The sequence below is a fragment of the Penicillium samsonianum genome, assembly GCF_028829775.1.
Source record: "Penicillium samsonianum strain IBT 33392 chromosome Unknown utg000010l_segment0_segment0, whole genome shotgun sequence".
NCBI classification, from domain to species: Eukaryota; Fungi; Ascomycota; class Eurotiomycetes; order Eurotiales; family Aspergillaceae; genus Penicillium; species Penicillium samsonianum.
In genome coordinates this window covers 936,442-961,894 of record NW_026643268.1, presented here as the reverse complement: position 1 = coordinate 961,894, position 25,453 = coordinate 936,442, and the positions used below count along the sequence as shown (strand labels likewise).

General features: G+C 48.2%; 6 protein-coding genes across 6 annotated transcripts; 3 read left to right on the top strand and 3 right to left on the bottom strand.

Annotated features, from left to right (window-relative positions):
- Positions 1 to 4,111: 4,111 nt before the first annotated feature.
- On the bottom strand, positions 4,112 to 5,158 carry N7471_013867 (sterol desaturase family protein; the record flags this gene model as incomplete). Its single annotated transcript, XM_057286585.1, has 1 exon — positions 4,112 to 5,158. The coding sequence occupies one exon, from the start codon at positions 5,156 to 5,158 to the stop codon at positions 4,112 to 4,114; it is 1,047 nt and encodes a 348-aa protein (XP_057129064.1).
- A 1,888-nt stretch (positions 5,159 to 7,046) lies between these two features.
- Positions 7,047 to 7,574, top strand: N7471_013866 (GNAT family N-acetyltransferase; the record flags this gene model as incomplete). Its single annotated transcript, XM_057286584.1, has 1 exon — positions 7,047 to 7,574. The coding sequence occupies one exon, from the start codon at positions 7,047 to 7,049 to the stop codon at positions 7,572 to 7,574; it is 528 nt and encodes a 175-aa protein (XP_057129063.1).
- A 923-nt stretch (positions 7,575 to 8,497) lies between these two features.
- Positions 8,498 to 9,429, bottom strand: N7471_013865 (uncharacterized protein; the record flags this gene model as incomplete). Its single annotated transcript, XM_057286583.1, has 3 exons — positions 8,498 to 8,816; positions 8,893 to 9,240; positions 9,287 to 9,429. 3 exons carry the CDS (start codon positions 9,427 to 9,429, stop codon positions 8,498 to 8,500), a joined length of 810 nt encoding a protein of 269 aa, XP_057129062.1.
- Positions 9,430 to 11,990: 2,561 nt separating this feature from the next.
- N7471_013864 (uncharacterized protein) lies at positions 11,991 to 12,533 on the top strand (the record flags this gene model as incomplete). The annotated part of the gene is made up of 1 exon (XM_057286582.1): positions 11,991 to 12,533. The coding sequence occupies one exon, from the start codon at positions 11,991 to 11,993 to the stop codon at positions 12,531 to 12,533; it is 543 nt and encodes a 180-aa protein (XP_057129061.1).
- A 975-nt stretch (positions 12,534 to 13,508) lies between these two features.
- N7471_013863 (adenosine/AMP deaminase domain-containing protein) lies at positions 13,509 to 14,781 on the bottom strand (the record flags this gene model as incomplete). The annotated part of the gene is made up of 4 exons (XM_057286581.1): positions 13,509 to 13,679; positions 13,837 to 14,443; positions 14,527 to 14,666; positions 14,752 to 14,781. 4 exons carry the CDS (start codon positions 14,779 to 14,781, stop codon positions 13,509 to 13,511), a joined length of 948 nt encoding a protein of 315 aa, XP_057129060.1.
- A 917-nt stretch (positions 14,782 to 15,698) lies between these two features.
- N7471_013862 (uncharacterized protein) lies at positions 15,699 to 15,902 on the top strand (the record flags this gene model as incomplete). Its single annotated transcript, XM_057286580.1, has 1 exon — positions 15,699 to 15,902. One exon carries the CDS (start codon positions 15,699 to 15,701, stop codon positions 15,900 to 15,902), a length of 204 nt encoding a protein of 67 aa, XP_057129059.1.
- Between the last annotated feature and the right edge of the window lie 9,551 nt (positions 15,903 to 25,453).

Sequence of the window (25,453 nt, the reverse complement as noted above, 5' to 3'; positions counted from 1 at the left end):
CCCCTGTGTGTATTCCCATGGCAAAAGCGCGAATATCCACGTCGCAGGGATGTGAGTCTTAACATGGCCTGTCTGGTATTCTACTGATCCTGAAAACGATGCGATTCTAATAGAACCGAGGACATTCGACCAGAGCTCTTTGCCGTCTCTTCGTCCCTAGTCTTGGCCACCAGAACACGTGGGTCCCGGATTATCTCGCCGATCTACAAGCTAATGAATGACAATGAATAATTGACATCCCACCAGAGTGGCCCCCGCTGACACAGCATCCCCGTTAGTGCTCTGCACAAAGCCATGGCCTACACACCAGTCCTGGTCCCGTGGCTTCAGACCACGCAGCATACCCTAGGTGAAGTATATAAATCAAAGGAGCGGGCCAATAACAGAATGCGGACATCCGATTGCGAGCTTCGCTGCAAAGAAGATTGAGACGTCCATTCTTCCTGGCAATGTAAGTGATTTATCGCGCCTTCTGCTGCACTATATCCAGTTATTTGTGCAAATTTTTGTGCTCCAAAACACGAACACCATTACTGATTTTCATGCCATTGTACATAGGAGCAGCCCATCGCCATCCGTGAAACATCCTTGTGGGGAGTCCTTCTATCGCCGGATCGGAGATAAGACCAAGGTGGCACTACGACGCGTGCTCCATCGCGTCTGCCCTCGACCCCACCGCCTTCATACCATGAACGGCGGAGTGTATGAACCTCCGGCCGACCGCGTCGCGAAACGGACTTCCATGACGATTGTACAGTCCCTTCTCACAGGTGGGTTCGTCACGCGCCTTTGCCGTGTTCAGAAATTGTCCGGTACACCCAGCCCGGCTTGTTCCAAGCGACAGCCGGAGAGTGCGACGAACCTGGATACAACATGGCATAGACGGTGACTGCATTGCTGAAGAGAACTGTGAGTGAAATCTGGTTGTTAAGCTGATACGGTCAAGAGGCTAATTGATCGGCTCGTCTCCAGCTTACACTTTGCGAACTTTATCGTCAGGTAAGCTAGAACATTTTGTTGTGATATGAAGCTGGTGCAGATCAGGAACCAAGCCGCACCGTCGGAATTAACTCCGAGTTGTCCATATGGACGACCAAGTTGATTGGAAATCAACTTGGCTCATTGTTGTATATATAGGCCCATGTATCCCTCTGAGATAAAACAAGTCAATTCATACCTCTGAACAACAACACATTTCGCACAACTGGATCAAGCCTTGCTGACTCGGATCGTATAACAGCACACTCTCATTCCTGTCAATGGAGTCGTATGCAAAGCGAGCAAATTTCTTGTTTGCTCGAACTCTCCTATATCTATACGGTCGAATGCTCTGTCCCTCCACTATGACTACTGGTGGCATCTATGATGAGTCACCGTACGGTTTATATCGTCTACCTCGCTTCTTTCTCTTAGTCGACTCTGTGCATAAGGTCATGTGCTGATGTGTCTACCTGATACAAGGCCCAATTCCAATGAGCTTATACCCCTGTGTGTCTCTCGCCATTCAAATAGCGTGAAAAGACAGCCTCCTTGTGGCTTGGACTTTTGGCTTCCAGTGGGTGATCTTCATTGTTCTCGGTTGGCATCTGGCGTCGTCTTGCTAGATGGCCAGTGAGCCTTACCTTCTTAGACGGCCAGGTTGTTAGTCCAAGTTTGCGTGTAAGGAGAAGGTGAGGCGAAAGTACCGTCATTTCTAGCAGAACAAGTTAACATGACCATCTCAGCTTCGAATCGAGTGGATAAGACCGAGGATAGCCTAGCTAAAAATAGGGCTCATGACCCAAGAACCACCGTCTGATACAGTCCCACCTGACCCCTCTCCGCGTTACTGAGCTTGTCGACATATACGAGCGAGCTGGAACGAACCATTCACACATACACGGAGCTGCATGCTATCAGGAGTGTTTGTCTCCTCCCTATTGGACCGAAGGTTGGTAGATTTGATTCCTGAGCCTGCTTTTTTTCTGTCCAGGGCCGAGCACTATGTGCAAAGCCATCTACCTTGGATGTCACTGAAGCTGCAGGTTAGTCAAGCTATCGTGTATTCTTTGTCCATTGAGACCGTCTTCTAACATATCGCAATTGGCGGCGCAAGCAGGTTGTCAGCAAATCGCCAAATTCTCTACGTCCCCCGAGCCCACTGTTCTTTGAGCATCGATAATGTTTTTTTTTCAAACTTATCGCGTCCCGGACGATATCTGGCATATCAATGTACCTGAAGGGGAGCCGTGCAGAAGTCCCTAGCCATACTGGGCGGGCGTCCAGTCATCTCACATAATGCAAAATCCAGCAAGTATAACGCCCACCACAACCGACATCGGATCTCTTTGGATACGTGTGAAATGAATTCGCTCTCACTTCTGAGGTTGATTCCCGTGGTTATGGCAGACTGTGTTGCAGTACCACACAACCTCCAAGCTCTGAGAACAATCAGCATTTAAGCCAGTGTCAGGATATGAGCATGTACCTGTTGACATGGCCGATAGAGAAAAGGTAGGGCGAAGCGAGGCCTTCCACTTGCGCCTGTTGCAGGTTCGGATGGTCTAGCAACGCAGTATTCTCCATACTTATCTGCCAATCCCGTGAAAAATACACCATATTCTCGTTCTTATTCCGCCTATGCGGGCACTCTATAAGACAAGAACGCCTCGTAGGGATGGTGAATACCACATTCAACACTGCCATCCATCTTTGCCCGGCCGCGCATTCGGATTTCAGTGGACAGATCGAAACAGCTTCAAGAAAAGGATTTTTCCGATGAAGGGAAAGGAAGCGTGCTGCAGGGGAAGGTGTGTACCGTCGAAGATCGGGCACTGGAAGCCAAGCGGCAACTAATTAAAGCTGTCCATGAAAGTCTGAAGCGCTACAGAGACGAGCAACCAACCTGCGATAGATCTCGAGCGACAGTTGGAAGGGAAATTGGTGGATACTAAGGTGATGTGCACTCTAGAGCATATATTACAGGCTTTTGTAACTCCGGAGTTCATAATGGTCATTGACACCATGCTGACCTTGCCAGATGCCATTGTCGAGGCGGAGTATCAACATCGGATCAATGCGATTAATGCAGTTACTGCTTTCTGCGGGGTTGAATAAGGACGTTCCCACGCCTCGACCGACTAAATCATATCCCCGCCCCGCATCCGACGATATAACTTCTTGACATCCCGCAAAGCGACCTCGGCCCTTTGGAGGAGACATGACTGATAGTATCCTCCACCAAGTGATAGAATCCGTGCGGGCCAAGTCTAGAGAAGACCGACCCAGGATCTGCTTTCTCTGAGTCGGGAATCCTAAAGAATCCTAACCTTTCGTTGAAGAACCGAGTTGCAGAACATGTAATATGTGCGAGAATCAGTCTCTTCAGCAAAAATCAATACTTTTGAATCACGGGGAAAATGCCCACGGGACAGTTGTGCGAGGTCGCGCTCAGGAGAAGCTTGTGTTGCAGTTGAATAGTACGACATTTGTCGCTACAACATGCCCACACTAAAAAGCTTTGTCTGGCTCTGTTAGAGCTCATGGAATCGTCTCACATCTGCCCTTGCTCGCAGTCACATCTAATGTTATTTCTTTCCGCTTCTGATCCTTTATTTCATTGGTCTCCTCTTGGTATTATGTCGGCCGGAATCTGACTGGCATCTTGACTTGTAGGTTGCCATTTCACCTGGGTTTCAAAAAGGCAAAGTTCACAAGCTGTTTTCGGGATTTGGAATCACGTCCTTCCTTCTCGTCCGAATCAAGTAGCATACTTTGGCATATTACACAGACAAAGACCGTCTATTCCTTCACCAATCACGGGGTTATGGACAATTTGCGATCTGCGTTAGAAGTTCACTTCGATCATTGACTTGCAAGTAATTCCAAAGTCTCCCCATTGGACCTTGGTAGATTTTACAAATAGAACATAAGAACCCGTGGAAATTCGAAAATCCAGATGTTCAATTGATACCTTTTATCGTTTAATTATTCCGTTTACGTTCATAACTATCCCACCCTCGGCTTCCAAGGTTCTCCCCGATGGTAGAACAAGGACGGTCTCGAATATCTTGATCCAGAAACCAGTCGAGCAACAGGTTGCATGCGCACTTAAAAGCAGTACTGGTGGCTGTTACAACAGGGGGATTTCCGCCGTGTTGACATAGTCGATATTGTACCGGTGCCCCTCCACCCGAGGAATAGACGTGTTGAACAGCCGATCCCATACCCGGGTTTGTTTGCCGTAATTATGGCTGTTCTTCCAGCCCTTGCGATGATGAAGATCATGGTCCTCAATAACGAGCTCCATGTCGTACAACCTTAGCAGCCACGTCCAGGGATTCACCGCCGTGGCGATCATGCGCAAGCCGCTATGGCCCAGAATCTCCGTGAACATCACGTATTGCTGGCATATCCACCACTCGTAAAAGCCCATGGGAAATCCCATCAGCTTCATTGTGGCGTACGTGATGAGAGGTGTGCCGACAACGTCGATGAACTCTTGCACCGTGTCCGCATACGCGGTTAAGAGAGGGTTAGGGTGCTTGGTCAGGTGGTGGGTGCGGTGGAATTTCCAGAGGTGTTCCGTCTCGTGCGCGGAGCGGTGGAAGATATAGTACCAGAAGTCGAGCACGAGAGCATATATGCCGGTCTCGAAGATGAGCCATCCCCATCGGATCGATGACGGGCCTTCATTGGCGCGATAAGCGAGGATGACGGTGAACATTGGACGGAGCGCGATCACGGATATGAGTGTCTGCGCAGTCTTCCCGACACCCACGTCAGGTACACCGTCGCGAGCATGCTTGTCCCCGTCGAAGAATCCGATCTTGTGGCCGACGCGGCGGAGAACATGGGTTTCATGCACGGCAATGAATTCCAGGGCCAGACTGTAGAGAACAAATACCGCCAACGCCGAAGGGTGACCGAAGTAGCTGATGTAAAGTTGGTGAAGGACGAGTGGAAGACCAGCGTGGATAAGAACCCAACGATGGAACTGCAGCTCTGTCGCATAAGGAACCTTTTCCGTCTTCCGATGAACCGGGACTTCTTGATCAAGATCGAGATGGTGCACGTTCAGGACCTCGAGAAGCCAGTGGGCAGCATTCCACTGCGAGCGATCCCACGAACGCCAGGTGGACGTCATCGAGTCCTTTGGGTTACGCATTGGGGAAGCCATCATAAGTTGCAATATAGAAGAGTTATGGGCAAATGGATGTCAAGCACATCTTCCACCACTCGCACACCACCCGGTGAGTCTTATATCATATTCAAGTTTTGGAACACATGGGAAGGGTGGGTCATCTAGCCAACAAAAAAAAAGCTGGTTGGGAACCGAGGTGTGGGTACGCGGATCACTTCTCTAAACTTCCTTTTCAGTTATGTTGATCAGAGCATCTGATACCGAGGTGTGGTGGATTACGTTATCTGTCTTTTAACCCATCCCCCCCCCGGGGGCATTATTAGGGGCCTTATTACCCCAATGGTTATGCAGCCGCTCAAGGTGGGCTTGACATCTACGTTGTGAATCTGGTCATTTACCCCGCGGCAAAGAGCAACATCTTCGGTCGCTAGAGTTTTACAAAACTTAGCGACTGCTTTTTCAGCACAGGGAAGCAGTCATTAGTTTGCAGTTGAAAAAGGATACTCGGAGACGGAGTCACAATCACTCGACAAAGCTCTGGAAATTACGGACTTGGGACTGCCGAATATTCCGGACCAAGCCATGTTAGACGAGATGGCCGTGTTTACGCAGCGTAGAGGGGTATCACAACCCGCTACAAGGCTCTACTTCAATTTTGCCAGAACCAACATAATATTCTATAAAATTCTGCCACTGCCACCTATTCTGCCACCGTCATTGTCAATGACCTTCTGACCGCGCTGAGGCATCGATTCGGCTATGTCTAGCATCCAATATGGCACAGCTTCTTAGGCCTCTAGAACCATCTCTCGGACCTTCACCTTACGCATATCATAGGTGCCATGGAACTTAGAAATCATATATTTCATCCGATTCTAGATGTTTTCTATAGCAGTCGAGTCCGGCGGATCGGGTAGATAATCAGTAGAAGCCTAGGGCTTCAAAAGGAATAAATGAATGCGAATATGAATAAATCCATTTGTTGAGTATCACGGTGGTCAAATCATATGGCGGAGACTACCAGGAGATATGTAAATAGATGAGTCCCACCTCCGAAAAATGTGTGAACTTAACCCAATACAATCATTTTATCTCAACAAAGAGACTTATTCATATTCATATTATGCAATTCATATTATTCATATTCCTTTCGGAGCTCTAGGGGCCCAACCCATCTTCGTCTCCGTTAACGCGCGCAGAAAAACCATAGTTAAGTTAAACTCCATACGCTAGCACAGAAGCACCCTATTTGGAGTGCTCTGCTCCAAGCCCAAAGACGACGAATCGATCTTAGGTAGTTCGCCCGGTTCTCATTAAGGGAGGCCTTGAAGACATGAGCCTGGAGAGGCTGCGTGCGGGCGGTCTGGCGGTGTGATACTTCACCGCAGCCTCGCTGTTGATTCGCTATTCTATCAGGTAGTGGATATAGCTCAGCGGATCCTCGTTGTAGGCATTGCTCCCCCAAGCAGATAACTAAACTAGTGGAACAGTATGTTTCCACTGTCGGCTTGCGGAATCAGGCCTATCTTCGCGCACGATAAACGAACAGGGACTGCAGATGAATGGCGTAGAATACGGGCTGCCGATGTATCCGGCGATTGGTGCATATTGTAAGCTCTTTTCCTATGGTTCGAGGACTTAAGATCAAGAGATGTAGTTAATGTGATACAGACTGCCGCTCATATCTCGCGCAATCCAAGCCCTGAGAGGTTACCGAAAAGACCCAGAAAGCCTCGTGTGTGAATGGAAATTCAGCTTCCGCAGAGCGCCTGCTCCATCACTGCGCGAAGTCCTGATTGGCTGAGAATATGAGTCATCAAACGTGGGGTCTTGAAGTGTGTTTATAAAAGGCTCACTGGTCTCAAACCAAAAAAAGTTTTTTGCGGTCATTTCCCGGATGTGACTAAACCACAAACCATTCAAAATGCCGGAAAGCCAGGTTTCTTACCGTTATGCCCATATGGGGGACAATAAGGCCATTGCCAACTTAGGGGCGCGTGTTTTTACATCGGCCTTCGCACCACTGCTGCCTCTCAATGACCTGACAACCTATCTCTCCGAAGCATATTCGCCAAAAAGTATTGCTACCGACTTAAGAGACCCTTCTGTTACTTTTGTGGTAGCTATGAAGGACGAATCTCTTGTCGGGTTCCTCCAGCTCAGACGCGGTACGTCCGAGAGATGCATCGACAAGATGGAAAACAAGATTCAGTTGCAGCGGTTGTATGTCAGTGAAAGTTGCCAAGGGCTAGGGATCGGAAAGCGTCTGTTGGTGCGAGCAGAGAAGGAAGCGAGGGGTATGGGAGGCAAGAATATTTGGCTCGCATCATGGAAGCCAAATCTCAAAGCTGAACGCCTATATGAGAGCACTGGATACTTAAAGGCTGGGGAGATGGCATTCACGTTGGGAAATTCTAGGCTGGAAGATTGGGTCATGATCAAATCGATTTAAAGTATAGAAGCGACAATGCCTCAGGAATTGCTGAATATCTGTCATTCTAGAAGCAAGTATATCACTTGATAACTCATGCCTTAGATTGAACCTAGCAAGAATAATGGACACAAACAGAACAGAATTCACCCTTGGATCAATACCAGCTCCTCGTTACTAGCACTAGTTGGCTGCGAATCGTGCATGCACGCACTTGCGCTCAACCCTTCACAACTCGCATGATTAGCGCATCCTTTCAGCCAGACTGTTTGGTTTGTACGAAACTCAAAGCGCAGACGGAATACTCCATCCCCTTAGCAGCGATCAGTTTGATCCTTGTAATGATCCAGGAATAGGCTCCGGAAAATAGCGGACATAAGTATAATCCCCGAGACCCGAAAGAAATCTTTGACCTGAATTTGTCAAACGTTTGCAGCACGAGTAAGAGACTTTTTGCGTGGGAGATTTCCTGGCTGCAACGATTAAAGAAAGAGCGGACAGGTTAGTTATCCCTACGAAATGCATCGCTCGTGCTTTGTGGACTTTTCCATCTAAAAGTGTTGTGTCTGGTCTAGATATTCCGGACGGCAGCCACCATGTTTAAGATCACTCAGTAAGGGGACTTGCTGTTATAATTCGGAGGGATAAGATCCTTTCGCATCTTCCCCATCGTATCCAAATGATTCGGAGGAATGGCAAATCTGATCAGGGCACGCATATGTCTTCCTTTCCTTGAAACATCGGAAGCACCACGACACCTCGAGCGGTCGACCGTGGTCCGTCGGGCGCCACACTTCCTGAAAATCGGCCATATATGCAGATGTCAAACACGCTGATTGCACCGCCCAATCACCCGTCTGGTCTCTTGCCTGTCTTTGTACTTACCCTCGAGCCTGTTGGGCCCGTCGCGCTTGTATCCCTTGTAGCGACAGCGGTCGCTTGGGTTAGGCGAGCAAATCATCTGACGTATTGGACTTGGTATAGTCATCGAAGTCGGTGAATAGATTTCGCATCTGCACCGAGAATTCAGCGAGACTCGGAGTTTGGCTTGCTTCGATCGCTGATTTTTTGACAAAACGCAGGGACGAGGATCCGATGCCGTGGATATCCATTGCCATTGAAGGGTACGTATAGCTGACGGGCAATGGGTGAAAACAACGTGGAGGGAAAGCGAAGAAAGACTCGCGCAGAGAGAGGACTGCCCAGTTGAGTTCGCTAGGTATAAGTCGCTCAGCAGACAAGGTTCGTTTCGCGGGGAGGATGCTGGACGCTCGCTCGGGGTGAGCCGCTTGTCGTAAGGCAAGATGTCACATGGTGTCGATGCTAACTGCCTGCTCACCATGGCCAATCGATTGAAACATCAAGTGATGTCTCCGAGGACGTCCAGGTCGGGATTGGCGGCAAGTCATCCTGAGAGAGAGAACTCGTCTCCAACGGAACACAACCCACAAGGATGCTGTGTATCAGCTGAAAAGCGAATGAGGGATGCCGGATATCGAGCTTGGCGTGCTCACTCAACCCTGGTTGGCAGGATCTTCGACCTCCAATGCGGCTGGCCCAGGCAAGAGATCGATCGCGTCGCGCGGCAAAGGCGGCGAGGGTGTGCAAGACGCGTGCTGTACATGTCCGAGGGTGTGCACGATGTCCAGCAGACTTTGCCGATCTTACATCACTTGACAAGCGGCTCCTCAAAATACGTCAGTATGCTTCGGGGGATATGAGGCTATACTCACGATTCTTCATCTTCGCTTATGTTGACACCTTGCCCACGCACCTCACGGTGGCCAGCAGACTGCTGAGACAACACATAGATATCGCCCTTGGCTTGAATCGGCCAGCGAACCTCGATTACCATCGACCAACGAATGCTCTTCATTGCGACAGTATGCAAGGCCGTTCTAGATTTGTCCACCCTGCACGACAATATCGTGGCCGACGATCGGAGGCAAAGGTCCTGGACTAATGGCACTTGGAGGACGTACCTGATTGCCCACGAATGACCCTCATACGTGATAGCTGCAGCGGTGGCATGGAGATTCAGTTGACAAGCTGTGGTGGAGTTCACCTGTAGTCTTGTTGTTGGCACGCTGCCAGAGTTTCCGACTCATGAGAGACATCGGCGACGTGTGCGTAGATTTGAAAATGGAGGTATCCAGGAAATGGTTTTTGTAACTCGTATCGGGGGCATTCATCATAATCGGCCGCTCAGGGTTTCGCTCTGAGGCACGTTTTGCCAGATATTAGCTACTAGATCCGAGAACGGGTAGCCGGCTCACATGATATGGTGGCTAATAAACGATCTCGGCTAGCAATTGATGTTGGCCTGGTAGGCGATTGTGAATTGCTCGTTGCGCTCATCTGCAGCGGTTTAATGTATACAGACCGGGCTGATCGCGGCATCTGTCATCAGCATAGTATCAGGCCGGGTCAGGCGAAGAACAGACATACCTGCCACACAAACAGTCTCTTGCACTCCAAAAATCAAGAGAGTCAATCTAGTGGGGGTTGACATTGAATCAGCTCAGTTGGGCAATTGAGTAGAGGCGCGTTTTCGCACAGAAGACATGCTGAAGTCACTTAGGCCAGGCAAGAGATTTGCCTTCTTGATTAGCTGGCACGGGGTGACAGAAAAGCAACGCGTCAATCGCCTAATAGGAACTGGCTGACTTGGATGTTCATGGTATGTTCTATTCTCGTCAGTACCGAGAAGAGCACGGAAAAATCAAAGATGGAAGAACTTATCATGGGTCCGCTGGCAGGATATCATCTGATGGCTCGTTGGATTGAGAGGTTTTTCCTCGGTGTGACAAAGTTAGGCAGTGATTTAGTATGACAGGGGACTCGGGTGGCAGGCGGTATTTATAGACATCTCGGCCTGTCTTGTCACCCACCTGCTTCGTTTTGTACTAGTTTGGCCACGTCTGTTCGTGGCAATTGTTGAAAGGCACTGACTGGTGAGGATGCCTGCCCAAAGTGAGGCATGTTGGAACCTCTGCCTCAATAATCTCATGTTGCGCGACAATTCACTGCAGGTTCAGCTTACTCAGTTCTGGTTACTCAACGAGAAATACCTTTTACAGTCATACTAGGATAGTGATATCCAGCCTATGGAAACATCGTCGTTGAAGGAACGTTGATTGTCAGAGAAAATGTGTGCGAATTCATCAAACCTCAGTAAAAAAATACTGTCAACAAAGGCACCTACTGTAAAATTCCAAAGCTTCACCCCTCGCGATGATGCAGAATTTTTCCTTCTATTCTCGCTGAGTCGTCACCGACCGATCAATCAGAATGCAGCATTCTAGCTCTTCCACCGGCCCTTCCAATACGCCTTCTACTCGGCCTTCTATTATTGCCCTCGATACGAAGCTAACCCTACCTAAGCGGCCGAATAAGGGCATATCGGTGGCTCAGCGCAAATATTTACGGGACTTTCCATCCTAAAGCCCTCCACCTACCCATCGTGCATGTGTTGAATGGTTTCGTGATAAACTTGGCCGTATTATAGATCGGACTACTGTTTCGCGAGTCCTTTCATCTCGATATGACTATCTAGATCATGGTACTGCAAGTAATGTGACTCAGCAATCTTCTGCCCGTTGGCCAATATTAGATGAAGCCTTATTCGAATGACAAAACCGTCTTGTAGAACAAGGCCAATCAATCACCTGGCCTCTTATTCGGATGAAGGCTATACAGCTTTGGAAGCAAATCGATGCGTATAAGCACCTTCCACAGCCTATCTTTTCTGATGGCTGGCTTACTGGCTTTAAGAAGCGGTATTCAATATCATGGCATACCTTCCATGGCGAAGCGGCTTCTGTTCCTGAATCAATTCATTCACAGATGAAAGCTATCCAGACTATATGCGACCATTACGAGCCTGATAATATCTATAATATGGATGAAACAGGGCTTTTCTAGCGCCTTACGCCGAATGGTGGCCTTACAACTAAAGGTCAGGCTGGCCAGAAGAAGGATAAGGATAAAACACGTATTACCGTGGTGGCTGCATGTAATGCGACTGGCACAGACCGTCTACCCTTATGGGTAATAGGCAGTGCTCAGACACCGCGCGCATTGCGTGGAGTCAATATGGCCTCAATTGGCTGTGCTTGGAAGTAGAATGATACAGCATGGATGAGATCTGATATCATGGTACAATGGCTTCGTACATTTTACCTACGAATTGGTAGGCAAAGACGTACATTGTTGCTATTAGACAACTTCCCGGTTCATGTTGCAGCCGTACGAATAGCTCCACCCTCGCCCAATATCGAGGTGGTATTTTCTCTGCAAACGCCACGTCTATCTATCAGCCCTTGGATCAAGGTATCATCAATAATCTGAAGCATCATTACCGCAAGAAGTGGATGGTGTGGATGATAAATATGCTGGATAGGGGCATTGACCCACGTGCGCGGATGAATCTAAACCATGCCCTTCGCTGGCTTTGTACGGGCGTGGAAGGCTAGTGTATCAGATGATACTATTCGGAACTGCTTCCGCAAGAGTACGGTGCTTCATGATGGACAAACCCGGTACGATGAAACCCCACCGGCCACGCCGGTATATACGGAAGATTCTGAATTGAGGCCACTTTATAATGAGGTTTCTATAAAGCTGGTGAATCAAGCAGATGCGCAAGTAATCCTTCCGGATGAAGCATTCATCAACCCGCCGGGCGAGAATATAGATACTGGACCACTTGATTTATCTGATAACATTGTCAATGTTGGTGATGATAGCAATCCGTTGGCAGAGGAGGACGATATATATGGGCCACCACTACTTGATATTCCGACCAATACGCTTGTCAAGGGGCATCTAGATGATTTGTCTACATGGGCTTCAAACAGGGAAGGGGTATCAGAAGAGGATATGTCTTATATTGAGGCTTTGATGAAGCTACACGCAAGGCTACAGATAAATTGGAGGAAACAGAAGACACTGGAGGAGATGGGATTCAAACCTAAATAGGAAATCAGGGCTAGGACTAACTAGAAGTGTGAATATTATATAATCAATGCCCCACACATGAGAAGCTGCACACATTGGGGGTATGGATGGCCGGGGAGGGGGGGGGGTTGCTCACGAGAGTCGACTGTATATCGTGTGAGCTCGCAATAGTTACCAAAAATTGGTTAGTGACAACCAAGCCAGCTGCAGAGCCACAATACCCGAATAGGAAATTGGTCCTCTGGCTTTTGGACCAAACTCCTTTCTCCACCTAGGATGCATCGTCGACTTGCTCTTATCTCTCGTGATCGTCGATGCTCATGCACTAGAATCGCTAGTCATGGGCCTTTCTTTTGTAGTTCCTCAAGCGTTGTTGCTTAACGTTTTCTTTGGTATTGAAGCTTGGACAAACTTTCAAATAATATTGCTTGGCATGAACATGTGCATAAACGACTTTCTTGGCAATAATGCAACGAGAGATAATGATGGAAAAAAATCAACGTAAAATCAAATCTGGGTATAATTCGTCTACCTTTAGCAAAAGTAAGCAGGCACCATCAATTACCAGAGCAATTGAACAACACTTACAGTACCTCCTCCTTCGGCGAGGGGTTAGGGTAAATGGAATCATACATACAATACATACATGCATATATACATACACACAAACTCTCCCCCATAATTCCCGCCGCAGGTCTCTCCGATTGAAACAATCCCACAGAGCTTGGGTCACAGTTTTTCGGTCACCGCAGATGCACCGTTCATTGTCTTGAAAGCAGTAGGCCTTCGCATATGTGGATAGCCAGCAATGCCCCGTGCGTAACTGCGTTGCTTTTACATACCACGTGCTCTATAATAACTATTTCGGACCAGCTACTATGCTTGTATAGCCTTCATAACAACATTGATGCTTCGAAGCAGCCGCGAGTTAACTCCTGGCGCTGTAACGGAATCACTGACTGGGGAGTGAGCGCTTCTCCATAAAGTTCGCACAGCTCAACTCCACATGATATCCCGCAATCGTTGCTTCTCCTCCTCACCACCAAATATGGCATCAATTCCCTGTCGTGCGAGGTTGCAAAGCTGCGTTCGGTTGACGTTGAAGTAACGTGCAACAAGGCGGTACTCTTCTGAAAGCGGGCTGCCAAAGACGCCAACATCATCGGTCTGCGCATATGCTCCGTTAGTCTTCTCTACTTTGTCGATTTGCCCTCTGGCTGGAATAAAGAATCTGAAGTTGGTGGTAACTCACGGCTAGCGATATCTTTGGCCCATGGACTCCTATCCAGTGCTTAAAGTGATGCCCTTCGAAGCCGCCACTTACCATACCTGCCTGGACATTGCAGCTGAGACACAGCTCGAGACACAAACCCCTCTGAGCAATCTCCATCTTCGACTCGTCATCCTTCCAGATGACGTGCCCCAATCTACCTGGGTTCCATCCAAGTAAGGTCTTCAGCTCTTCGCGCGAGCTACTTGCCTTTGCCTCGGCAAAATGCACCGTTACACCGAGTCCTTCGCTCGATGCCTTCTCAAATACGGGCGTGAAAAGGGCGACTTCTCCTCCCGGGCGGGCCGAAGGGTCGCCGCAGAGATCCAAACCGACCACACCGTGACCTTCGATACGTAGACGCGTCGCCAGCTCGAGGGTAGCCTCGGCGGATTCCAGAGTCTGCCGTCGGTCAATAGAAAGTACCAGACGTGTGTGCATACTCTCCGCGTGTCCCACCTCAAAGGCGGCGATTGTGTCAAGCAGTAACCTGACATAGGCCTCGGCTGAAAGATGGGCCGTTGCTCGAGGTGTGGTCCGCAGTTCGAGGTAAACGACGCCGTCTGCGAGGAAATGCTCTAACACGGATGCTGTAGCGTAGCGAATGGAGCATTCATCCGTGAGAAGGTTATATATATAGCTGCTGAAGAGCGGGAAAAAGCTATATATGCAATATTACCACTGCCCAGTTGTTGAAGCCACAAATGGATGTCAAAGACTGGAAAGAGGGTGTTTGGAGCTCACCTCTCTACACTAAAATCGTACTTGTCCTGCGGCATAACTGTCAGAGGGTCGTCCAGCAATGTCTCTCCGATTTCCTTTTTCCGATGCCATATCTCATGCAAGACACGGCGAGAGATGCTGCCAGTGAGATGAGCGTGTAGCTGCAATTTCAGTCAGTGCTCGATTACAAAGACAAGTTCCGACAACTGGCTCATGGATATAAATCACAAAGGGGCCATAACTCACCTCAATTTTGGGGAGAGCAACGAAATCCATCATAACATCCTTATCTGTCATATCCTGACGTGTCAAGAATGTACCACGGAGTGAATTGTGAGTGGAACTGTACTGACGGTCTTACCCCGCATTGCTTCTCGTGACACTGTACTTTATCCCTAACCTGAATCTTATTACGTGATTTGATCTTCCAACCACGTGTAATTCGCATATTACTATCTTTAGTCAGCCTGTAAATTCAAGCAAACCTTACCTTGATCGAAGTCAGGGAAAGAATCTGCCACTGGCTGTCTTCGACGCGGTCGCCTGTTTCGGGCGACAATTGCCAAGACCGAGGTTGCGTTTCACTTAATTGTACCGGCAAACGCGGCTGTATTGCGGTACCATAAAAAACGAGAATTCGAATTTCTGATTCTCGAAGAGCACCGATCATCGTTTATACAGCACAGCAGGAATTTTATAGAATGTGCGAAGATTTCTCTGCTCCCCCAGGTAGTCGTATCCTTGCCACTGGAAGCATTGCCACGAACTTTGTGGATACCCCTTTGCAACTTGGATACAATGTTCGCGGAACAGTTCGAACGCCGAAAGATTATCTGGAGAGGCTTTCTAAGGAGAGGTACGGAAAGGAGAGGTTCGAGACTGCTCTAGTACCGGCCATCGAGGATCAACGCATATTCGACCATGTTGTGATATGAGGCTGGTGCAGATCAGGAACCAAGCCGCACCGTCGGAATTAGCTCCGAAGTGTCTATACAGACGACCAAGTTGATTGGAAATCAACTTGGCTAATTGTTGTATATATAGGCTCATGTATCCCTCTGAAATAAAAAGTCAATTCACACCTCTGAACTACAACAGACCAGATCCTCGAGAACGTGTCCGGCATCATCCGCATTGTAGGAAATGAGACCCTTCGGAGCTGACCGTGTGACTGACAGGCATCGGACACGACGATGCGGACTGACCTCAACAGTGTGGTTCCCAAAGTAGTTGCAAGCACCCTGAACCAGCATCAAGCGGGCCGTCTTGACGTTGTCTTCTACGGTCCCGCTGATCCCCACCCCGAACGAAAAACGCCGGATCGACGCTGGTCAGCCTACCTCCCTTTCTCCTTCCACAAGTCTTCATTGAATGTTCATGCGGATATACTGAAATGACCACACTCTGGCTCGAATCAGACACCTGGAATAATTGTGTGCATCCGGATAAAATGCCATTCACTGTATACGCCGCTCTCAAAACGGAAGGTGGAAGGTCTGCGTGGAGGTGGTTTCAGGACAACCAACCCACCGAGGATGGACATTGCACCCAGTGTCGTCGCAAGCTTCGAAACCATTGACCAGCCTCTAGTACCAGCTGAAGAGCGGACACGCAGTGATAGGAACGCATTACCAGACCTGCGCACAAATATGAATCATTCAACGACTCCTGGAAAGGCAAGCTATAGCCCCAGGAACCGCTCCTGAGGTTCCAGGAATTGGTAAGACTGTCAACAGGAACATGACTTTGGTTCCCCGAGGTGGAGGTACAAGACCCCAGAAGCTATTTTGGGCTTCCTGGGCGCTACTTGGCTCCTGGAAGCGGCTTCTTTGCCCCCAGAAACCGCACTGAAGCCCCTGGGAGCTACCTTGCTCCCAGGGCCAAGCCATCATTTCCAGGGCTGATAGAGCTTGATCCTGGAAACCTCAAAAGCATTTATAGGAGCTGTGTATCCCAGGAACCTAATCTACTCCTGGGATCTTCACTCTACGTTCCTGAATGAACACGAAATTGGTTTGGGGAACGCATTGCCTGGATCTGGGAGCTTTTGCACTCCCAGGGCCGTATTTCTGAATCCTAGAAACAATCTTCTGCCTCCCAGAGTACGGTACTAACTTATCTCCAGACCTATGCACAAATCCGAGTCACTTTATTATTCCCAGATGCCTAGCCTATGGTTTTAGGAACCGGACTCACGGCTCCAGGAATTAATAAGCTATCAACAGGAATATGACGTTGATTCCCCGAGGTACAGGGATAAGGTCCCAGAAGCTACGTTGGCTTTCCTAGGGGCTAAGTGGTTTCTGGACGCGGCTTGCATACTCCCAAAAACCGACTCGGAGCCCCCGGGAGCAACAGAGCTCCTAGGGCAAAGAGGTGTGTTCCTAATGCTGTTAGAGCTGTCAACAGGAACGTGAATGCTTTGATTCCAATCAGGAAAATCAATTGGTAAATTATCTTAGCAACTCTACATCAAAGTCCATTACTTTGCATGACCCTACCTGTCGCACCTCTCTCATCTTTTTGGACTCCACCTTTCTCCCTCATTCTTCGAAAATATTCGTAAAAAAGAAATTGTCATTATAGTCAATGTGCTTCCACGTGTACTCATACGTGCTAAGAGCTGTTCCTTCGTTTTGCAGCGATTCCAACAAATCTGTCAATCCGAATAAGCATTCTGCTTCAAGGCCTCATCAATATACCACCTCATTTGAAACGAATCTACGAAGCGTTGGATTATGGTGAGGAATCTCAACGGTGATCCTCAAAGAGACTACTTCTTGACACTACGGCTTTGGTTACACTGGTTAATAGGATCCAGGTTGAAGCTAAAGCAAATGGTTTCAGAGAGATAGACAAAGCCAATGTGTTGACTACGAGTACGATATAAGGCTTGGCTATTGGTCTGCCTACATAATAACTCATCCCACAGTTGGAGCCCCGCACGTCCACAGACATGCAGCACTTTTTGGTCAAAGCAGATCCAACTATTTCCTTTCCCCAGGTCCGACCAAGTTGAGAGCATCTAGTGATTGCCTGCCACCGAAGCAATAGATTTCAGGTCGCAGCGAAGCCTTGGATCCTTCAGGAGCTCGTTTGCGACTTGAAGATGCCCCTTTGAATCAGCGTGCCATATCGCAGTCTTTCCCGACTTGTCCACAGCATTGGGATCCGTTCGCGAATCCTCCAAGATGAGCTTCACGAGGTGTAGATCTCGGTCTCCGGAACCAGCCGCCGCTGACAGGGCAGTTTCACCATCTTTGTTGTTTCGACAGTTGATGTCCACTCGGTTGCCCTGCTGCAGCAGGAGATCAACCACCCTAGTTCTACCACACTTCGTAGCAAGCCAAAGTGGGGAATCTTCGTCCGGGCCCATTGCATTACATCGAAGATCGTCCCTCCGAAGCAGCAGCTTCACCATAGCAACATTGCCGTCGCGTGCAGCGTGGCCAAGGGGTGTCCAGCGGAAATCTCCGGGAATGTTTGGGTCTAACTCGGGGTTTTCGACAAGTCGTTCCACAAGCGAATAGCTCTGTCTGGCCACGGCATGAAAGAGAGGCGTGGTAGATAGATCGCTCTTCCAACCGACAGCATTGAGATCCACACCAGTCTCAGCTAGCAGTCGGAAGGAGATGTCATCATGCCCCAGTCGAGTAGACCACCAGAGGGGTGTGTTCCCGTCCATATCTTTGCAGTTGATATCGATGCCCGGGTTGGCTAAAAGCAAATTCACGACAGAAAGGTGATTTCGCTTGGTAGCAACATGAAGAGCAGTAGACCCTGAAGGATCTTGTGCCTGCAAATCAATGTTCTGCTGTTCAAGAAGCAGTTCCACGGCTGCCAAACGCCCCTGATCTGCCGCCTGATGTAAAGGAGTGTGTCCACACCGGTTGGCGGCAATGACATTCGCACCAAATTCGAGTAGCAGATCTATCAATTGCGAACGTCCATATTCAGCGGCCAGACACAGTGGCAGCTCGGCACCGTTAATATCTATATCGTTCAGAAATGTTGTCGTGGAATAATGTGCTCTCAGATGCTTCAACAGGAGTCGTGTGATCGAAGCATTGTTTCGCATAATTGCACAGTTGAGCGGTGTGACTCGATCGCGATCCGCCGCCAGTGCATCTTGTCCGCTCTTCAGCAGCAACTTGACATCTGCCACATTGCATTTGGAGACGGCATGCCAAAGAGCTGTTCGATTGTAGGAGTCGCGAAGCTCGAATCTCGCTGGAGTTACTAGATTGCTTGTCTAAACATCAATGGGTCAGTCGTTGACTGCAAGACGATTCGATAGAAGGGAGAATGCTACCATGATTGCATTGACAGATTGAAAGACACCTGGGATATGAGGCTCTGATGGCTGTGAAGTACTGAAAGATAGCAAGTAAAATGACGGATATAGCCTTCTTTAAATATGTACTTGGTCATGCCCTCCATGATTTGGACCTCGTCATTGATGCAAGGGATTGCTATCTCCTGGGATAGCCGATCGGAATCCTAGGAGCGAGATTCTTGTATGTGAAGGTCTCACGAATACATAGTGGATAGTGTCTCGGGATGAGCAATCGACATTAAGGACAGCTATAGTTGGCGCTAAATACAAGACGTAGCGCGAGGAATCAATAGAGAGAGGCTTCCTCGCGTTTAGGGGGACCTACATTTTGAACAAAAATGGGACACGCCGTGTCACACGGTCAAACAGCGATATGAGGTGCAAGACTATTCAGGTGCTCGCTCCACACCACATGCACCATGTGGGTCCCGCGCAGATCACATCTCCATCCGTTTCGTATGCTTCATGTATATCTTTGACAGGGGCTAGGTGCCTAGAAGCTGCTTCTTTGTTTCCAGAAACCTTTCCAAGGCCTCCGGGAGCGATAGAACTCCCAGGGCCAAGACCTGTGAGTCTAGCACAGATACTAACGCCGACAGGAACATGACTGATCCTTGATAGTGATAATGGATAGACTGACAAGCTACGTACGATTTGCTGGAGCTATTATACTTCCTCAGCCACCCTTTGGAAATCTTTACAAACACCAAGGTTGATGGATGTCTACACAGAGCAGATAGTTGGTCGACGGCCCCGCAAAACGTGTCCGATGTCTTGGAAGTAAATCGGCTCCTGGAATTACCCTAAGCTCTCAGGAGCTGTTCCTTAATGAAAACTTGCCTCATTTATTGTGGGATCGGATTGGTCGCTGCATATAGCCATATCAGTGCATCCTGTGGAAGAAATTTGACCCGGACGCGAGGTCGCGGGTGTAGAAACACATAAATACAGGTACCCCGTCCTACCCTTTGCATATTTTCTATCCGTAATATCGCCCGACCCATTTCTCCCACTGAGCGGTCTACCAGTCCTTGACACTAGAATCCAACGCCCTGTACCCTCATTTAACAATGTCGTTCGATTTTACTTCAAACAACCAATACGTCCAGGTGGGAGTCAACCACGGTAACATTTATACTTGTACCGACTCGATTTCAGTCACTGATTCGCAAGACACTCTGACATCCAATGTGGGCGGCGAAATCGATTCTGCCACTACAATAGCTCTGTTGCAGGTTCTGGTCAAAGCTCGAAGATTCCTTGGCGTGGTTCAGCACGCAGCGTCTCAGAATACCCAAATTCTTGGAGTTGTGGAGCGCCTGGGCAGCCTTCTTCTGGACATCAAAGAACTCCACCCTGAACAGTGGGGCTCTCTGGAAAACGGGGTTATAACTCCTGTCTTTTCACTCTTGTACTGCTGCATCATGGAATGCTACGAGCTCAGACCTACTCCGCTGGCAATCTCGTCTCTAGGCAATCAACTTGACGCCTGCAACTTGGCTCTTCAATGCGTGTATGGCGCAGCTATTATGTATGATTCAATTCAACTATCTGGTGTTTGCAGTTTGAATATTCTAACAAGATCGGTGTTCTAGGGATCATGATGACAGGAGATGGGTATGCTCACAGCAGCAGAAAGTTATGGAAGCCGTCGAGCAAATGGACAACAAAAGAGCCAAGTATTTGGATGAATTGAAGCAACCTGAGCCGGTCATATACCATTCTCAGGCGATTCTTGAGTTATTAAAGGAAAAACGGGAGCCAAATCGTGCGGCGAGATTTGAGGGCATGCGTGTGAGCTTCAGTGGAGAAAACCGTGGTATCCAAGCCGCTGAGTATCATGGAAGCATGGGACGCTTTACCTTTCCTCTCTAGATTTGAATCACCTTAGTGAGATTTTCATGTTTTGAAATGTATCTGGATGAGTCTATAGATATAAATTTGCTATTTATATGGACGGGCGTAGAAAGCACAAGCCCGACAAAATTTCACTTTCATTATGATCTCCACCTTGAAAGATAGAAATGCCAATAAACATGATATTAGACCCATATAGCCCTAGAAGATTATTGCTTCTAGAGACAGTGGTGGGCCGGCGTCTGTCTGGCACCGATTAGAGGGCGACTGGAGCGAACCACCGAGATAAAACCCCTGCAGGTCAAGCGAACTACGGAGCACGGGGAAGCACAAAATACTAACAACAGATACGTTCAAGCTAAGTAAAAATCTTCCTACTCGTTCACATTAGTAGGACAGTGATTTAATATAGCACCTGCGACCCTAGGAGCTTCAAAGCGGAGACCACGAAGCAGGCCCTAAAGCGCCTCGTAGGCGCAGCTAGGCTAGACGCAATCCGACCATTCCGAACTCACTGTTTATTTACTATAGTGAAGACTGGCAGCTTTCAGCGTCACCTTTTCATTTCTTAGTCTGAGATGGATTATGTACATCGTTTGGCCAAGTGGCACATCCAGGAAATAAAAAGTTGCCCAGCAATAGATGCGGCTCTGGCCCTTAGCGCATTTTGTTGGACTTGCGAGAGTATTCTTTGCTCTGCATCTTGACTAGCTTTCAAAACTTCACAAATCCTAGGAGCTAGCAACCAAGCACAAACAATGGTGGCGAAAACGAAGGCGTGGATTTCAACATGGCTCAATTAGGATAGGTAACCGTGCCCTTCATTTTCTGCTACTAATCAGATCTCCTATGTAACCGGACAAGCTTGGAAAACTCATCATAAATATCTCCAGCCCCTACGTCTTTGCTTGAGTGATAGCTTTCTAACCACCTAACAGTCGAGCAGGCCTTGTGTTCTAGGCAACTTGATATTTTCTTCCTCTTTAATTAAGTCCACTTTTCTAAATTTTGGCGAGCTTTTCATTGATCCTTGACCAAGTCCGTTGGAGGCCTTCTTCACGTCCTCTCGAGCTCTATCCCTCCACGCCCGATTGTCTTGATGAGGATGAAGCCCACTCCTGGCTGTTCAGACATTGACGCCGAGTTTGACCGCCTGAAGGCCGTCAGCGCAATTTCTCTCAATGCAAAACTTGTGGCCTTTGTCGAAAAAGCTCATTCAGCGATTCAGTCACGAGGATGTTTCAAGCAACGGGATTGCTACAAGAGATCTCTCCTTCATTACGCTGCCATGGGGAACTGTACAAACCTGCTTCTTTGCCTCCTGCAAAGCAAGTCAAATGTTGATTCTCGTGACCAGTGGGGGCGGACAGCACTCTCCTGGGCTGCCGAGTACGGCTCATTGGCTGTTGCGAGAATTCTACTGGAGCAAGGAGCCAACGTCAATGCATCGGATTATGAGGGTGGCACACCGTTGACATGGCTGATACACGCCGGCAACCCTGAAATGACAAACCTAGCGGCTACCGAGACTTACCTAAGAGAGAGGGGCGCGAAAGAAGTCAAATTGAGAGGCATCAAGTGGGTCTGGGTTTGCGTTTTGAGTTATTCTCGTTTACTCCGATACATTCGCCCGCGTATCTAAGGCCCCCGATGACATGGAGCAAATTGATTCTATACTATATCAATACGTATATCGGATGAGAGTCATATTTGGGGCAGCTGGAAAGCACTGCAGCGAGAGGTTGGCCATCTAATATCACAGACACTCTTGTTTTCTTTCTTTCGTGTGAATTCAGTCTTGTTGAAGGAGAAATAAAAAGCAAGCAAGTTGATTTGAGCACAATAAATATGCGGATGTAGTTTGTTAGTAAAAGCCCTAGTCTTGCCTGGCGATCCAAGACTGTAGGCTATGGGATACACGTACTCGTTTCCTCTTTAGCCCGTAAAGAGGCTGGTACATTCAACCCCGAAATGTCTACTAGAAGGCTTTGAGTTCAAGATTCTTTCCATTGACCATACTCTTGAGCGTATCAAGTAGCACCAGGTTTTGTAAACTTTTTTAGTATGACAAAGGCCCTGGCCGATGCTTGAAAGCAGGATAAGACGATATATTCGTTGTCTATTCCCTTCAGGCTAACTGGATATGACAGACAGGATGACATATGTCCTGGAGCTGCCTCCATGTACATACCAGAGACTATGCCACACTCTTTTTGAGGCATTCAGTCTATTTTAGAGCCAGTCTATGTTTTCGTGCTGAACCACAATGGTACAGACTCTATAACGCCTCCATCGCTCTTGGCATTCATCAAGTATACACTAGACTTCTCCGATGCGTTTTGAATCGGCTACTGTACAGATTTCAGTCAATACTATGCGCTTCTTGATATTCTACGGTGGCGTGCCTTCGTGGGCTCCGCGGTCCATTAAATTAGCTGCGCGATGTCTCATCACTTCGTCGGTGCTTCTTAGCGTTCTTTATCTTCTTCACCCACAACAGAACAGAGGTTGCTCTCTGCTTGCTAAGTCTGTCTTGTTGCAAGGCGTTCGTGTTTAATGGACTCGAAGAGCAGGGTATTCGACGAGTATTATGGAATATATGCAATGAAACATTTCCTTGTCAACCAGTAGGCAATCTTTCAGAGAGCCCATAGAGTAGCCCAAATTTATAGTAAACAAGGGATGCTTCATTTTATTGTAGCAGAATGCAATATTCTAAAGCTCTACTATAGAAAGCCCGCGGGAAAGACTTGGGTGATCTTCCTCTTGATCGAAGCCCGTGTAGCACCTTTCCTCGTTGCACCATTCCTTCTCAGATAATCTACGGTGGCTGCTTGGTTTGGGCCCCTACCCGCCTCTATCGACCACGACAACGGTGTTGTATACATATCGTCCATGGAATTTATGTCCACTCCGTTGTCCAGCAAAAGCTTGACCGCACGCAATGCACTGTATTGCGCGGCCCAGGAGAGAGGCGTCCGCTTGTTCTGATCGAGGTCATCCTTTGCTGACCCGTCTTGTAGGAGATAAAGAAGGAGCTCGGCACAGTCACCCATTGCAGCATAGTGAATGAGAGACCTTTTGAAAGGTCCTCGCAGGTTGTATATCCCTTTGTATTTGAGCGTTGCCTGTGCGTCCTGAAGAAACGTCATGACGTCTTCATCAAAGCATATCTCTTCGATACTTTCCAGGCGTTGAAATTCACCATCAATAACAGTCATGGAGCGGGGAGGAATTGTCATAGTGATTGTAGGTGCTCCGGGAAGGCCATGAAGAGAGAGAAGAGGGTTCCTTGCTCACCAAATGTGGAAAGATGAAGACTTGTAAAGATGTTGGGATCTTCCTCCTTATATAGTGAGTGTTGAAAGTATACATCCCTCACATGTGGGAGAACATGCTTGTATGGCAACGCTGATTGCATAGGCGATGGATATTGTCAATTTGCATCGTTATTTAATTTGCGTCCGCGAGGTAGGTGTTTGAATATTCAGCGATGGATCAAGTTACTGAGGGTTGGCAGACCGGATTCAAATTCAAAGGTAAAGTAAAAAAGGAGGAGACTAGGAAAACAATAAAATAAGGCTTATCCATCCTTTCGCTCGCTTTTCAGTGTGAGTATCAAGCCCGATGAACAACCTGACTGGTCCAATATCCAAGTTCCAGCATGGTCTGGATTCTGTACATCAGTGTCCGCCTCAACGCGGGTACAAAGTCGCGGACAGTTCTCGCCGCACTGGACATTAGTGGTGCTCAACAGTCGTGCCCGCTATTATTGGATGCTTTTGGACCGCGTATAAATGGTGAAACGTTGTCTAGTTACATCAAATTATGACCATTGGCGCACTGAAGAGTTGAGGCGAGATTTGCCGAATGTCTCTAGCAATAATTAGGCTTCCAGAATCTCATGCATTTTACTGATGGCCATTTGATTCTGAGGGCTGGTAGATTGTCAGAAGCTCAAGCGTTAATCAAATTCAGCGGAACGACTGACAATATATTTGCTCAAGACCCTTCCATAGTCACCTGCGAGGACTGGCAACTATTTTCAGAAGCCTTCCCTGTGGCCTCACCCCCAAGTTATTAGCGATTAAGTACTTTGTGACCATCAAATTGGCTGCGAGATGGCTACCCGCGCACTGCTACCGCCTATGCCAGATACCAAACAGAATCAGATACAGAGCGCTCATGAACCCAATGTTGAAAACCAGCAGAACCTCCAACGCCAGGACCATGGCGAATCTGGGCGACTCCATGGCACTCATTCCCCCGCAAAGATACTTGAACTCCCCACCGAGTTGCTGTATGATGTCCTAGATTATTTATCTACGGAGGATTTGGTCTCATTCGCGTTTTGTCGATGGGATCTGTTTCAGGCTCTGATTGGCTTCCTCGAAAGCAAGGCAAGACCATCACTACGAAACCTTGGTCATGTCGTCACATTGTTCGAGGGAAAATGGCCACAGAAATGGCTTCGAATCATCGTTCCGATCTGCGCCAGATCCGAACAGCCGATATTGAGAGATCTTGGGACACTTGTGGCGTTATTCGAAGATAGCCATTGGCCCAAAAAGCAGCTCCAAGATATCATCCTAGAATCAGCTAGACATGACCAGCCGGCCGTGCACAGTTGTGTTGAGCTTGGATTTGAAGAAGTGGCTTGTCGGTATTTGCGAAAAAGCCCTCACGCACTATTCGATACGAACATTCTCCACATGACAGCTTTACACATCTCTGTCCTCAAACGTGTTCAAAACG